We start from the raw sequence: 14297 nt of genomic DNA on the forward strand, positions 1-14297 counted from the left end.
GAACATTGAACTGCCCCAATCTCCATCCCCACTGTTCTAAATTCCCAACAAGATGACTGAAAACTGAAAAAAACGAAACCAGTCACCTTATCAATTGGTGCACAGAACCTTTTTTTTTGGTTAGAGGAGGAGGTTGGGTGGGAGACACTACCCAAGGAGTATTTTAGGTAAAGCAACCGCCCAATTAAAAAGCCTCACTTACTCAGCAGTCAAGTGTCTGCTCTGGCTCGTGTGTGCTCTGCCTATACATGAAGCAAGTTTCTAAACTTTACTCCCACCTTCCCATCGGGCCTCTGGTCCTTGCTGTCGCTCCTTCCACTGCAACTGATCTTGGTAAAGGCCCCAGCAATCTTTTCGCTTACCTCTTTCAATAACCTGGGGTAGATACCATTGGGCCCTGGGGACTTATTCACCTTAATATCCTTCTGAAAACTCAGACTCCTCTTCACAGAGAGAATATCCTCTATTGCATTGCGTGGCCCCACCACAGTGCTAGGCGGGACAGAATTCGAAAATATAGACAAAAAACAGCAGATGCTGGAATTCAACACATTCAAGCAGCAAGTTGGAACAACACAGCAAGGCAGGCAGCACCAGGAGGATGGAACAACACAACAAGACAGACAGCACCAAGAGGGTGGAACAACACAACAAGACAGACAGCACCAGGAGGCTGGAACAACACAGCAAGGCAGGCAGCACCAGGAGGGTGGAACAACACAGTAAGGCAGGCAGCACCAGGAGGGTGGAACAACACAACAAGGCAGGCAGCACCAGGAGGGTGGAACAACACAGCAAGGCAGGCAGCACCAGGATGGTGGAACAACACAGCAAGGCAGGCAGCAACAGGAGGGTGGAACAACACAGAAAGGCAGGCAGGACCAGGAGGGTGGAACAACACAGTAAGCCGGCCAGCACCAGGAGGGTGGAACAACACAACAAGGCAGGCAGGACCAGGAGGGTGGAACAACACAACATGGCAGGCAGGACCAGGAGGGTGGAACAAAACAGCAAGGCAGGCAGCAACAGGAGGGTGGAACAGCACAACAAGGCTGGCAGGACCAGGAGGGTGGAACAACACAAAAGACAGACAGCACCAGGAGGGAGGAACAACACAGTAAGGCAGGCAGCATCAGGAGCGTGGAACAACACAGTAAGGCAGGCAGCACCAGGAGGGTGCAACAACACAGTAAGGCAGGCAGCACCAGGAGGCTAGAACAACACAGTGAGGCAGGCAGCACCAGGACGGTGGAGAAATCAACGTTTCATGTCTAGCCCTTCTTTAATCTTTTGATTCTGAGCATCCACCAACGGATAATCCCCCACACTCCAGGTACATTCCACCTTTTGGCAGGGATCCTGACTTGTTGCTTTGATCTTTGGATCAAAAAGGAGGGATTGTGGAAGCTGTTTTTGCAAGCCTGCCTGTTTGCAGCCATTTTACTCAGACATTATATTGTTCTCACCGGGCTTGGCCCCTTGCCCTGGGTGACCCCCTAGCATACTAGTACATTCTGCATTAACCACATAAATTCCACTCTTCCCACAGAACTTCTGCTTTTTATCTGCAGCTACCTGCTAAGCAAAAGCGCAGCCCTGCCAGATTTTATCAATGGGCAAATCTAGCCTCTGGAATGTGCATTGACTCAAGATCTGAGAACAATAGCTTGTTATGTACAGTCTAAGATAAGGCCGACCTCAGACTCTGCCTGGTGTATTGTCATGTAGCCCTCTAGTGACTGTCTGATTGAGCAACTGGCAGCTAGTTCTCTATTGTACTATATAAATCCACAGTGATCTGGAACGCTTTGAAGTAACACCGGACTGTACGAAGAAAAGGTGAGCTCCCTAATGTCTAAGTCTGGAGAATTTCTTCAACAACTTGAAACGTTGATTTCTCCACCTCTTAATGGTGCCTGGCATTGCTGTGCTCTTCCAGCCTCCTGCTTGTCTACCTTTGAATAGACATGGCCACTCAAGACTGGGCACCCATGAGGCACTGTGGGCCATCGACAGCAGTCGATTTCTACTCCAAAACAATCCACAACCTCATGGCTTGACATATCCCTCACTCAAACCCTTCCCATCACACCAAGACTTTAAGCCTGTTTCAATGAAGATTGCAGCTGAAAAATGTGTTGCTGGAAAAGCTCAGAAGGTCAGGCAGCATCCAAGGAAAAGGAGAATCGACGTTTTGGGCATAAGCCCGACTTCAGGAATGAGGAGGGTGTGCCAAGCAGGCTAAGATAAAAGGTAATGAGGAGGGACTTGGGATTATGAGAGGTGGAAGGAGGTTAGTGTGGAAACAGGCCCTTTGTCCCAACAAGTCCACACCGCCCCGCCGAAGCACAACCCACCCATACCCCGTTACCTAACGCTACCGGCAATTTAGCATGGCTAATTCACCTGACCTGCACCTCTTTGGACTGTGGGAGGAAAGCGGAGCAAACCCGCGCAGATACGGGGAGAACGTGCAAACTCCACACAGTCAATCGCCCGAGGTAGGAATTGAACCGGAGTCTCTGGCGCTGTGAGATAGCAGTGCTAACCACTGTGCCACCATGCCGCCCACAAGGTGAGGGCGATAAGCCGGAGAGGGGGTTGGGGCGGAGAGGTCTCTTACCTGCCCTCTATCTCTTCACAGCTGCCTCTTACCCACGCTCGATCTCTTCATGGCTGCCTCTTACCCGCCCTCGATCTCTTCATAGCGCCTCTTACCCGTTCTCGATCTCTCCATAGCCAACTGCCGCCGCGACATCAACTGCCTCAACTTCTCTGGCCCTCTTACCCACTCCAACCTCTCAGCCACGCAACGTGCAGCCCTCCACTCCCTCCGCTCCAAACCCAACCTCACTATCAAACCGGCAGACAAGGGAGGCGCGGTGGTAGTTTGGCGCACTGATCTTTACATTGCTGATGTTAAATGCCAGCTCGCAGACACCTCCTCCTATTGCCCCCTTGACCATGACGCCACCTCCCACCACCAAACCATCATCTCCCAGACCATCCATAACCTCATCACCTCAGGGGATCTCCCATCCACCGCCTACAACCTCATAATCCCACAACCCTTCACCACCAGTTTCTACCTCCTGCCCAAAATCCACAAACCTGAATGCCCCGGCCGACCCATTGTCTCAGCCTGCTCCTGCCCCACCGAACTCATCTCTGCATACCTTGACATGGTCCTGTCCCCCTCAGTCCAAGAACTCCCCACTTCTGTTCAGGACACCACCCATGCCATCCACCTCCTCCAGGATTTTCGCTTCCCTGGCCCCCAATGCCTTATCTTCACCATGGACATCCAGTTCTTAAACACCTCCATCCCCCATCACGAAGGCCTCAAAGCCCTCTGCTTCTTCCTTTCCCACCGAACCAACCAGTACCCTTCCACTGACACCCTCCTTCGACTGACTGAACTGGTCCTCACTCTGAACAACTTCTCTTTCCAATCCTCCCACTTCCTCCAAACCATAGGAGGAGTCATGGGCACCCGCATGGGCCCCAGCGGGTAAATCTTTAGATTTACTCCATGGAATATCCTCCTAAGTACAGCCTTAATGTTAAGCCCTAAGTAAAAACACCATTCCGCTTTCTCTTTTGCACCCCACCCAACCCCCCCTCCCCACCCTTCCTGTAGCATCTATACTTTGAAACACTGAGTCGCCAGTCTTGTCCATCCCTGAGCTATGTCTCTGTAATAGCTATGATATTCCAGTCCCATGTTCCCAACCATGCCCTTTGTTAATCTGCCTTACCAGTCATGCCTCTTGCATTGAAATAAATGCAGTTGAATTTATCAGTTCTATCTCATTGTCCGCTATACTCGACTATTTTACTTGCTCCTTTACCCAACAGCACCAGCCTCCGACTGATATCTTTACTCATTCTCTCATTTGGTACCAATCCCAGCCTTACTAGTTTAAATCTTCCTGGGTGGCTCTCGCAAATCTCCCTGCCAGTATATCGTATTAGCACCTTTCCAATTCAGGTGCAATCCATCCTTCTTATACAGGTCACTTTTACCCCAAAATGGATAGCCTTCTCTCCTGCATCAGCTCCTCACACATCTGGATAGTAGTAACAGGATAGGTCAGAGTCAGCATGGATTTATGAAGGGGAAATCATGCTTGACTAACCTCCTGGAATTTTTTGAGGATGTAACTCTGAAGATGGACGAGGGAGATCCAGTAGATGTCGTGTACCTGGACTTTCAGAAAGCTTTTGATAATGTCCCACATAGGAGGTTAGTGAGCAAAATTAAGGTGCATGGTATTCGGGGCAAAGTACTAACTTGGATTGAAAGCTGGTTGGCTGATAGGAAACAAAGAGTAGCGATAAACTGCTCCATTTCAGAATGGCAGGCAGTGACCAGTGGGGTACCGCAGGGATCAGTACTGGGACTGCAGCTTTTTACAATATATGTTAATCATATAGAAGATGGTATTAGCAATAACATTAGCAAATTTGTTGATTATACTAAGCTGGGTGGCAGGGTGAAATGTGATGAGGATGTTAGGAGATTACAGGGTGACCTGGACAGGTTAGGTGAGTGGTCAGATGCATGGCAGATGCAGTTTAATGTGGATAAATGTATGGTTATCCACTTTGGTGGCAAGGAAAGGAAGGCAGATTACTACCTAAATGGAATCAATTTAGGTAAAGGGGCAGTACAAAGAGATCTGGGTGTTCTTGTACACCAGTCAATGAAGGTAAGCATGCAGGTACAGCATGCTGGCCTTCATAACAATAGGGATTGAGTACAGAAGCAAAGAGGTTCTTCTGCAGCTGTACAGGGCCCTGGTGAGACCACACCTGGAGTACTGTGTGCAGTTCTGTTCGCCAAATTTAAGGAAAGACATTTTGGCTATTGAGGGAGTGCAGCGTAGGTTCACAAGGTCAATTCCTGAAATGGCGGGATTACCTTACACTGAAAGACTGGAGCGACTGGGCTTATATACCCTTGAGTTTAGAAGACTGAGAGGGGATCTGATTGAGACACAAGATTATTAAAGGATTGGACAATCTGGAGGCAGGAAACATGTTTCCACTGATGGGTGAGTGCCGAACCAGAGGACACAGCTTAAAAATACGGGGTAGACCATTTAGGACAGAGATGAGGAGAAACTTCTTCACCCAGAGAGTGGTGGCTGTGTGGAATGCTCTGCCGCAGAGGGCAGTGGAGGCCCAATCTTTGGATTCATTTAAGAAAGAGTTGGATAGAGCTCTCAAGGATAGTGGAATCAAGGGCTATGGAGATAAGGCAGGAACAGGACACTGATTAAGGATGATCAACCATGATCATATTGAATGGTGGTGCAGGCTTGAAGGGCAGAATGGCCTACTCCTGCATCTATTGTCTATTGTATTCTTCTGCTCTACCCTCCTGTTCCTACTCTCACATGACACGATGAGTAATCCAGACATTATTCAAGGACTTACTTTTTAAACCTGCTGTCTAATTTTCTATATTCTCTCTTCAGAACCTTATCTTTTTCTTTTCCTGTGTCATTAGTTCCAATGTATACAACAACCTCCTTTTAGTCCCTTTCCTCCTTTGAGAATATTCTGCAACCTCTCAGAGATATTCTTGACCCAGCACTCGGCAGGCAACATACCATTCTGATAATGCATTGCTGGCTGCAGAAACATCTGTCTGTACCTCTGATTAGAGGGTCCACTTTCAGAATCGATCACTTGGATCCTAACATACGTTTTGTTACAGTAGAGCTAATCTCTGTACCAGAAACTTGGCTGTCAGTGCTACATTCCCCCGAAAGTCAATCACCCCCTACAATTTCCAAACAGGATTCCTGTTTGAGTTAGGGAGAGCCACATGACACTCCTGCACTCTGCCTATCCCTCCTACCTTCCTAAAAGTAACCCATCCACCCAACTGTATCCATGGCTTTTCTACTTTCCTGAAAACTGCCATCTGGTGATTATGATTTGAAAAGGTCAGAAAAGTGAAATCACAAGAGGGCTGTGATTTGATTGGCCAATAAGGAGTCTGCGCAATTTGAATCGGTATTAAACTGAATTTCGTTAATTTATTGGTTACAACTTGCATAAAGAGAAATACAAACACAGTTAAGGATTAAAAAAACAAATTAAATAAAAGGAGTGGGGGTCAGGTGGTGTCTTGTTTCTCCATGATGTGGAAGTTGGTGGATCCTACTGCAGTTCCCAGTGACCATGCTTGTAGTAAATATTGGTTGCTGGAAAAACTCCGATGAACTGAAGTCTGAGCTTCCAACATTGTGACACATCAAGAAGGGGGAGAGTTACCTGGATGCTATGTTTCAGGAGACAGTCACATTCCTTAGACTAGTTAACTTGAATTAAGCCTGAGGTCAGGGACAGGAGGGTGTTGCTGTGAGGCAGGTAGAGGGATCCAGAAGGTAGAGTTGCTGCACTTGTAAATGCTGATGTAATTGGGGATAGTGTAGTTAGAGGTATACATACTGTTCTGTCACCAGGATTTAGAATCCCAAAGGTTGTGTTGCTGACTTGGTGCTCGGGTTTGGAATATCTTATCTGGGCTGCAGAGGAATTTGGCGTGGGACTGTAAAGATCCAGTGGTCGTGGTCCATCAATAAAACTAGGGTGGAGGTTCTGCTAAGGAAGTATGAACAGCTAGAGGCTAAATCCAAAAGCAGAACCAAAAAGGTAATAATCTCTGGATTACCACCTGAACCATGAGATAATTACCACAGATTAAGCGGCTCAAAGATTGGTGTGGGGAAAAATGGGGTTTGAATTCATAAGAGAGATTGGCAGCAGTACTGGGAAGAAGGGACCTTCTGATGGGACGGTCTTCATCTAGGACCAGAGTCCTACCGAATTGTGTGTGCGCATGTATGGTACAGGGAGGATGAGGTAACAATGGCTGACATAAAAGCAAAAGAGAAAGGATATAATGTGATGAAGGGCATTCGGAAACCAGAGAATTGGGAAGTTTAATAAGACCAGAGGGAAAAAAAAAGTCAGTTATGGGGGAAATTAGAAAACCCAAATGAAAAGATGAGGTTAGAATGCAGAACTCAGGGGAGGTTAGTGAAATCTCGAAACAGACAAATACAGCAAACGGTATGGCAAGGGTTAGCACAAACTTCAAGCACGCTGCGCAATGAATGACAGTCATAATAGGGACAGTTAATACAGGACTGAAGGTGTTATATCTGAACGCTCGCAATATAAAAGAATAGGGTAAATAGCCTTATGGCACAGATAGAAATTGACAGGTAAAACATGGAGACATAGCTGCAAGGGGATCAGGATTGGGAGCTGAATATTCAAGGATATACATCCTATCGAAAAGATAGAGGGGGTGGGTTTGCCTTATCAGTAAGAAATGAAATTAAATCGCAATAAGAAACGAAGTAGTGTCAGATGGTGTAGAATCTGTGCGGGTAGAATTGAGGAACCACAAAGGGGAAAGGAGTCATGTACAGGCCTCCAACAGTAGTCAGGAGTTGGGGCACAAGATACACCAGGAAATAGGAAAGATGTGTAGGTAACACAAAGTTTCAACCATCATGGGGGATTCCACTATGCAGGTAGACTGGGAAAAATCTGATGAAGGAGCAGCACTCCAAAACCTAGTGTGTCCCCTTTGCAGTTCCTCCATTCTATCCACACAGATTCTACAACCACCCGATTAAGGAGCAGTGCTCTGACAGCTAATGCTTCAAATAAACCTGTTGCAACTCTTAGGAGGCAGTGATCATAATATGATTGAATTAACTCTGTATTTTGAGCGGGAGAAGATAGAATCAGAAGTAACAGTATTTCAGCTGAATATAGGCAACTACAGAGGCATGAGGGAGGAGCTGAGTAGAACTGACTGGGAGAGAATTTTTTACAAACCCACCGACTCCCATAGCTACCTGGATTACACCTCTTCCCACCCTATCTCTTGCAAATATGCCATCCCGTATTCCCAATTTCTCCGCCTCCGCCGTATCTGCTCCCAGGAGGACCAGTTCCACCATAGAACACACCAGATGGCCTCCTTCTTTAGAGACCGCAAATTCCCTTCCCACGTGGTTAAAGATGCCCTCCAACGCATCTCGTCCACATCCCGCACCTCCGCCCTCAGACCCCACCCCTCCAACCGTCACAAGGACAGAACACCCCTGGTGCTCACCTTGCACCCTACAAACCTTCACATCAACCAAATCATCCACCGACATTTCCGCCACCTCCAAAAAGACCCCACCACCAGGGATATATTTCCCTCCCCACCCCTTTCCGCCTTCCGCAAAGACTGTTCCCTCAGTGACTACCTGGTCAGGTCCACACCCCCCTACGACCCACCCTCCCATTCTAGCACTTTCCCCTGCCACCGCAGGAACTGTAAAACCTGTGCCCACACCTCCTCCCTCACCTCTATCCAAGGCCCTAAAGGAGCCTTCCACATCCATCAAAGTTTCACCTGCACATCCACCAATATCATTTATTGTATCCGTTGCTCCCGATGCGGTCTCCTCTACATTGAGGAGACTGGGCGCCTCCTAGCAGAGCGCTTTAGGGAACATCTCCGAGACACCCTCACCAATCAACCAAACCGCCCCGTGGCCCAACATTTCAACTCCCCCTCCCACTCTGCCGAGGACATGGAGGTCCTGGGCCTCCTTCACAGCCGCTCCCTCACCACCAGACGCCTGGAGGAAGAACGCCTCATCTTCCGCCTCGGAACACTTCAACCCCAGGGCATCAATGTGGACTTCAACAGCTTCCTCATTTCCCCTTCCCCCACCTCATCCTAGTTTCAAACTTCCAGCTCAGTTACTGTCTCCTTGACTTGTCCGACCTGCCTATCTTCTTTTCCACCTATCCACTCCACCCTCTCCTCCTTGACCTATCACCTTCATCTCCTCCCCCACTCACCCATTGTACTCTATGCTACTCTCTCCCCATCCCCACCCTCCTCTAGCTTATCTCTCCATGCTTCAGGCTCACTGCCTTTATTCCTGATGAAGGGCTTTTGCCCGAAACATTGATTTCGCTGCTCGTTGGATGCTGCCCGAACTGCTGTGCTCTTCCAGCACCACTAATCCAGTATTTGATTTTCAGCATCTGCAGTCATTGCTTTTACCTGACTGGGAGAGAAGCCTAGCAGGAAAGATAGTGGAACAGCAATGGCAGGAGTTTCTGGGAGGAATTCAGGAGACTCAGTTGAGGTTCATCCTGAGGGAAAAAGGAGGATGGTACAAGGAGGATTAGGTAACAATGGCTGACATAAAAGCAAAAGAGAAAGGATATAATGTGATGAAGAGCATTAGGAAACCAGAGAATTGGGAAGTTTAAAAAGACCAACAGAGGGCAACAACAAAAAAAAACAGGGAGGGAGAAGATTAAATAGGAGGGTAAGTTAGCCAGTAACATAAAGAAAGACTAAGAACTTATTTAGACATATAAAAGGCAAGAGAGGCAAAAGTGGATGTTGTGCAGCTGGAAAACGACACTGGAGAGATAGTAGTGGGGAACAAGGAAATAGGTGATGGACAAATAATTCATTTCAGTCTTCAGGGTGGAAGACACGAGTAATATCCCAAAAATTCAAGACAGTGAGGAGGCAGAGCTGAATTCTACTACCAATCAGAAGGTACTAGAAAAACTGAATGGCCTGAAGATGGATAAATTACCTGGAGCAGATGAACTGCACTGCAGTGTACTAAGGGGTTCTCAGTTGAGCAGATAATGGAGGCATAGTAGTGATCTTTCAGGAATTGCTCGAGTCAGGGAGGGACTCAGAGGATTGGAAAATTGCTATCATGACACCTCTGTTTAAAGATGGAAAAATGCAAAAGACAGAAAATTACAGACCAATTAATCTAACCTCGGTCGTGGACAAGATCGTTGAATCCATTGTGAAGGATGAGATTTCTGAATACTTGGAAGTTTAGGGTAAAATAGGGCAAAGTCAGCATTGTTTCATCAAGGGGAGGTCATGCCTGACAAATCTTCTAGAATACTTTGAGGAAGTAAGGAGCAGGTTACACCAAGAGCCAATAGATGTTATCTACCTAGACCTTAAGGCGGCTACTGAGTAAGATGAGTGCCCATGGTATCAAGGGCAAGCTGCTAGCATGGATAGAAGCTCGACTGTCTGGCAGAAAACAGAGTGGAGTTAAAAGGGTCTTTTTTAGAATGGCAGCCGGTGACAAGTGGTGTTCTACAAGGCTGTGTTGGGACTACAACTTTTCACTTTATACATTATCGATCGAGATGAAGGAACTGGGGGCATTCTACAGACGATGCAAAGGTACATTGAGGGACAGGTAGCACTGAGGAGCCGGGGAGGCTGCAGAAGGATGTGGACAGGTTACGAGAGTGGGCAAAGTAGTAGTAGATGGAATGCAATGCAATGTGGGAAAGTGCGAGGTCATGCACTCTGGTAGGAAGAATAGAGACATGGACTATTTTCTGAGTGAGGAGAAAATTCACAAGTCTGAAACGCAGAGAGACTTGGGAGTTCTAGTCCAGGATTCTCTCAAGGTAAACTTGCAGGTTAAGTCAGTAGTTAGGAAGGCAAATGCAGTGATGGCATTTCTTTTGAGAGGACTTGAATAGAAAAGGCTCTGTAAGGCTCTGGGAAGGCCACATATGGAGCATTCTGTGCCGTTTTGGGCCCCACATCTTAGGAAGGATGTACTGGCCCTGGAGCAGGCTTAGAGGAGGTTCACGAGAATGGTCCCAGGAATGATAAGCTTAACATATGAGGAATGTTTGAGGACTCTGGGTTTATACCTGGAATTAAGAAGAATGAGGGGGTGATCTAATTGAAAATAATTAAAATCTATAGAACACTGAATGGCCTGGACCGAGTAGATGCTAAAAAGGTACTTCCATTGTTAGGAAAGACTAGCACTCAAGAACACAACCTTAAAAAGTAAAGAAAAGATGTTTTAGAACAGAGGTAAGGAGAAACATCTTCAGCCAGAGTGGTGAATCTATGGAATCCATTGCCACAGAAACTATGGAGACCAGGTCAGTGAGTATATTTAAAACTGAGATAGATAGGTTCTTGATTATCAAGGGGATCAAGGGTTATGGGGAGAAAGCAGGAGAATAGGGTTGAGAAACTTATCAGCCATGGCTGAATGGCAGAGCAGATTCAACAGGCTGAATGGTTTAATTTCTACTCTTATACCTTAAAATCATTTGGGACATGACCCAAATACAAAAGTTCCCAAGAATACATGTGCTTTCACTTAAGTGCTGGTCAGACACACACAGCGTCCTGGATAGAATGTTTACAATGCTGTACTGATGACAAGCACAGAAAAAAGATCATGACTGCTATTTTCGTTTACACTTCAGAGCAAAAGACTCAGTTTCTATACAGTGGAATCTGTCATTCTCACAGAATTGGTCTTAGTCAGTGAAACATCATGTTGACATTCTGCAAAAAGTAACAACTAACCAGACTAACAAGAAACTAACAAGAAAAGTAATAACTAACCAGACGAGCTCAGAACTGAACAGAAATGTTCATATCAACAGGTTCTGAAATAAAAATTGTCTCAGCAGTCCAAGGAACAGAATTGGGTAGTGTCTCTTAACTAAGAAACTAAAGTGTTGAGATATTTCAGAAATGATATTTCTCCAGGATTAACTGTCTGTAAAAAGGTTGAAACTTAATTTAGAAAGATGTGTTAACACAAGCGGCAAAACAGTCTTGTATAGACATGTTGTTTCATTGTCTCATATACAGTGTTCTACTAAAGAAGAACTTTTGCAATCTCATGTATATGTTCTGTCATTAATCACCATATTAAATCATCTTCCAAAGTTAAATATGCCATCCATCAAGCCAGATTTTATTCCGTGATCTCTACTATTAATAGAGAAGTGGTGCTCGGAAATTGAAGGTGAATAAATCCCCATGGCCTGAAAATCTATATCCCAGAGTACTCAAGGAAGTGGCGCTAGAAATAGTGGTTGCATTGGTAGTCATCTTCAGGGATTCTATAATCTCTGGTACAGCCCCCGCAGATTGGAGGGGAGCTAATATCACGCCAATATTCAAAAAGGCAGGGAAACAGAAACCAGGGAATTAGAGACCAGTAAGCCTAACATCAGTAATGAGGAAAATTCTCGAATCCATTATCAAGGACTTTGTAGTAGAGCAGCTAGAAAGCAGTGGCAGCATCAGGCAGAAGGAACAAGGATTTATGAAGGGGAAATCATGCTTCACAAATCTGTTGAAATTCTATGAAGATGTAACTAGTAGAGTTGACAAGGGGGAACCAATCGACATGCTATATTTGGACTTTCAGGAAGCGTTTGACAAAGTCCTGCAGAAGAAACTATTATGCAAGATTAAAATGCATGGGATAGGGAGAAGTGCATTGAGGGGAACAGAAAACTGTTTGACAGGGAGGAAGCAAAGAGTAGGAATTAATGGGTCCTTTTCCAGTTGGCAGACAGTAGCTAGTGGGGTGCCACAGCTATTCATAGAGTCATAAAGATATACAGCACTGTCCACCCTATCCATGCCGACCAGTTACCCCAACCCAATAGAGTCCCATCTGCCAGCACCCAGCCCATATTCCTCCAAACCCTTCCTATTCATATACCCATCCAAATGCCTCTTAAATGTTGCAATTGTACCAGCCTCCATCACTTCCTCTGGCAGCTCATTCCATACACACACCACTTCTACGAGAAAAAGTTGCCCCTTAGGTCCCTTTTATATCTTTCCTCTCTCACCCTAAACCTATGCCCTCTAGTTCTGGATGTCCCCAATCCAGGGAAAAGACTTTGTCTATTTATCCTATCCATGCCCCTCAATTTTGTAAACCTCTATAAAGTCACCCTTAGCCTCCGACGCTCCAGGGAAAACAGCTCCAGCCTGTTCAGCCTCCCCCTATAGCTCAGATCCTCTAACCATGGCAACATCCTTGTAAATCTTTTCTGAACCCTTTCAAGTTTCACTACATCTTTCTGATAGGAAGGAGACCAGAATTGCACGCAATATTCTAATAGTGGCCTAACCAATGTCCTGTACAGCCACAACATGACCTCCCAACTCCTGTATTCAGTACTCAGACTAATAAAGGAAAGCATACCAAACACCTTCTTCACTATCCTATCTACCTGCAACTCCACTTTCAAGGAACTATGAACCTGCAATCCAAGGTCTTTGTTCAGCAACACTCCCTAGGACCTTACCATTAAGTGTACAAGTCCTGCTAAGATTTGCTTTCCCAAAATGCAGTACCTCACGTTTATCTAAATTAAACTCCATCTGCCACTTCTCAGCCCATTGGCCCATCTGATCAAGATCCTGTTGTAATGAGATGTAACCTTCTTCACTGTCCACTACACCTCCAATTTTGGTGTCATCTGCAAACTTACTAACTCTACCTCCTATGTTCATATCAAAATCATTTATATTAAATAACAAAAAGTAGAGAACCCAGCACCGATCCTTGTGGCACTCCACTGGTCACAGGTCTCCAGTTTGAAAAACAACCCTCCGCCACCACCCTCTGTTTTCTACCTTTGAGCCAGTTCTATATCCAATTGGCTAGTTCTCCCTGTATTCCATGAGATCTCTCCTTGCTAACCAGTCTCCCATGGGGAACCTTGTCAAACTCCTTACTGAAGTCCATTTGGATCAGATCTACCGCTCTGCCCTCATCAATCCTGTTTGTTACTTCTTCAACAAACTCCATCAAGTGTGAGACACAGGAGGGAACAAAATGTGACATCTCAATGTTTCCACATGACACCAAGTTGGGGTGGGGGGTGAACTGTGATGAGGATGCAGAAATCCTTCAGGAGGGATGTGGACAGGTTGAGTGAGTGGGTAAATCAATGGCAGATATAGTATAATTTGGATAAATGTGAAGTTATTCACTTTGGAAGTAAAACAAGCAGGGAGATTACTACCTGGAAGGCTGTAAATTGGGAGAGGGGAGTGTGTAGCAGGATCTGGATCTGGATGTCCTTGTGCACCAGTTGCTGAAAGGTGAGCATGCAGATGCAACAGGTGGTAAAGAAGAAATGGTATGTTCGCCTTCAGTGAGAGAGATTTTGAGCACAAGAGCAGACAATGTGTTATTGCAGTTATGGAATACTTTGTTGAGGTCACTACTAGAATATGAGATTAGATTACTTACAGTGTGGAAACGGGCCCTTCGGCCCAACAAGTCCACACCGATCCATTCCCTTTACATTTACCGCTTCACCTAACACTACGGGCAATTTAGCATGGCCAATTCACCTAACCTGCACATTTTTGGACTGTGGGAGGAAACCGGAGCACCTGGAGGAAACCCACG

The 14297-nt window shown here is 46.0% G+C and overlaps 1 protein-coding gene across 1 annotated transcript in view; it reads right to left on the reverse strand.

Moving 5' to 3' along the window:
* LOC140485958 (uncharacterized) overlaps positions 1 to 2758 on the reverse strand; it is a 70532-nt gene extending 67774 nt beyond the window's left edge. The window contains exons 1-2 of the mRNA XM_072584399.1: positions 2688 to 2758; positions 279 to 492 (exon numbers count right to left, since the gene is read on the reverse strand). Coding sequence (XP_072440500.1) covers positions 279 to 492; positions 2688 to 2758 — 285 coding nt within the window. The remainder of the gene's footprint in view (positions 1 to 278; positions 493 to 2687) is intronic.
* Positions 2759 to 14297: the final 11539 nt, after the last annotated feature.

Source organism: Chiloscyllium punctatum, chromosome 15, assembly GCF_047496795.1.
Source record: "Chiloscyllium punctatum isolate Juve2018m chromosome 15, sChiPun1.3, whole genome shotgun sequence".
In the NCBI taxonomy this organism is placed as follows: domain Eukaryota; kingdom Metazoa; phylum Chordata; class Chondrichthyes; order Orectolobiformes; family Hemiscylliidae; genus Chiloscyllium; species Chiloscyllium punctatum.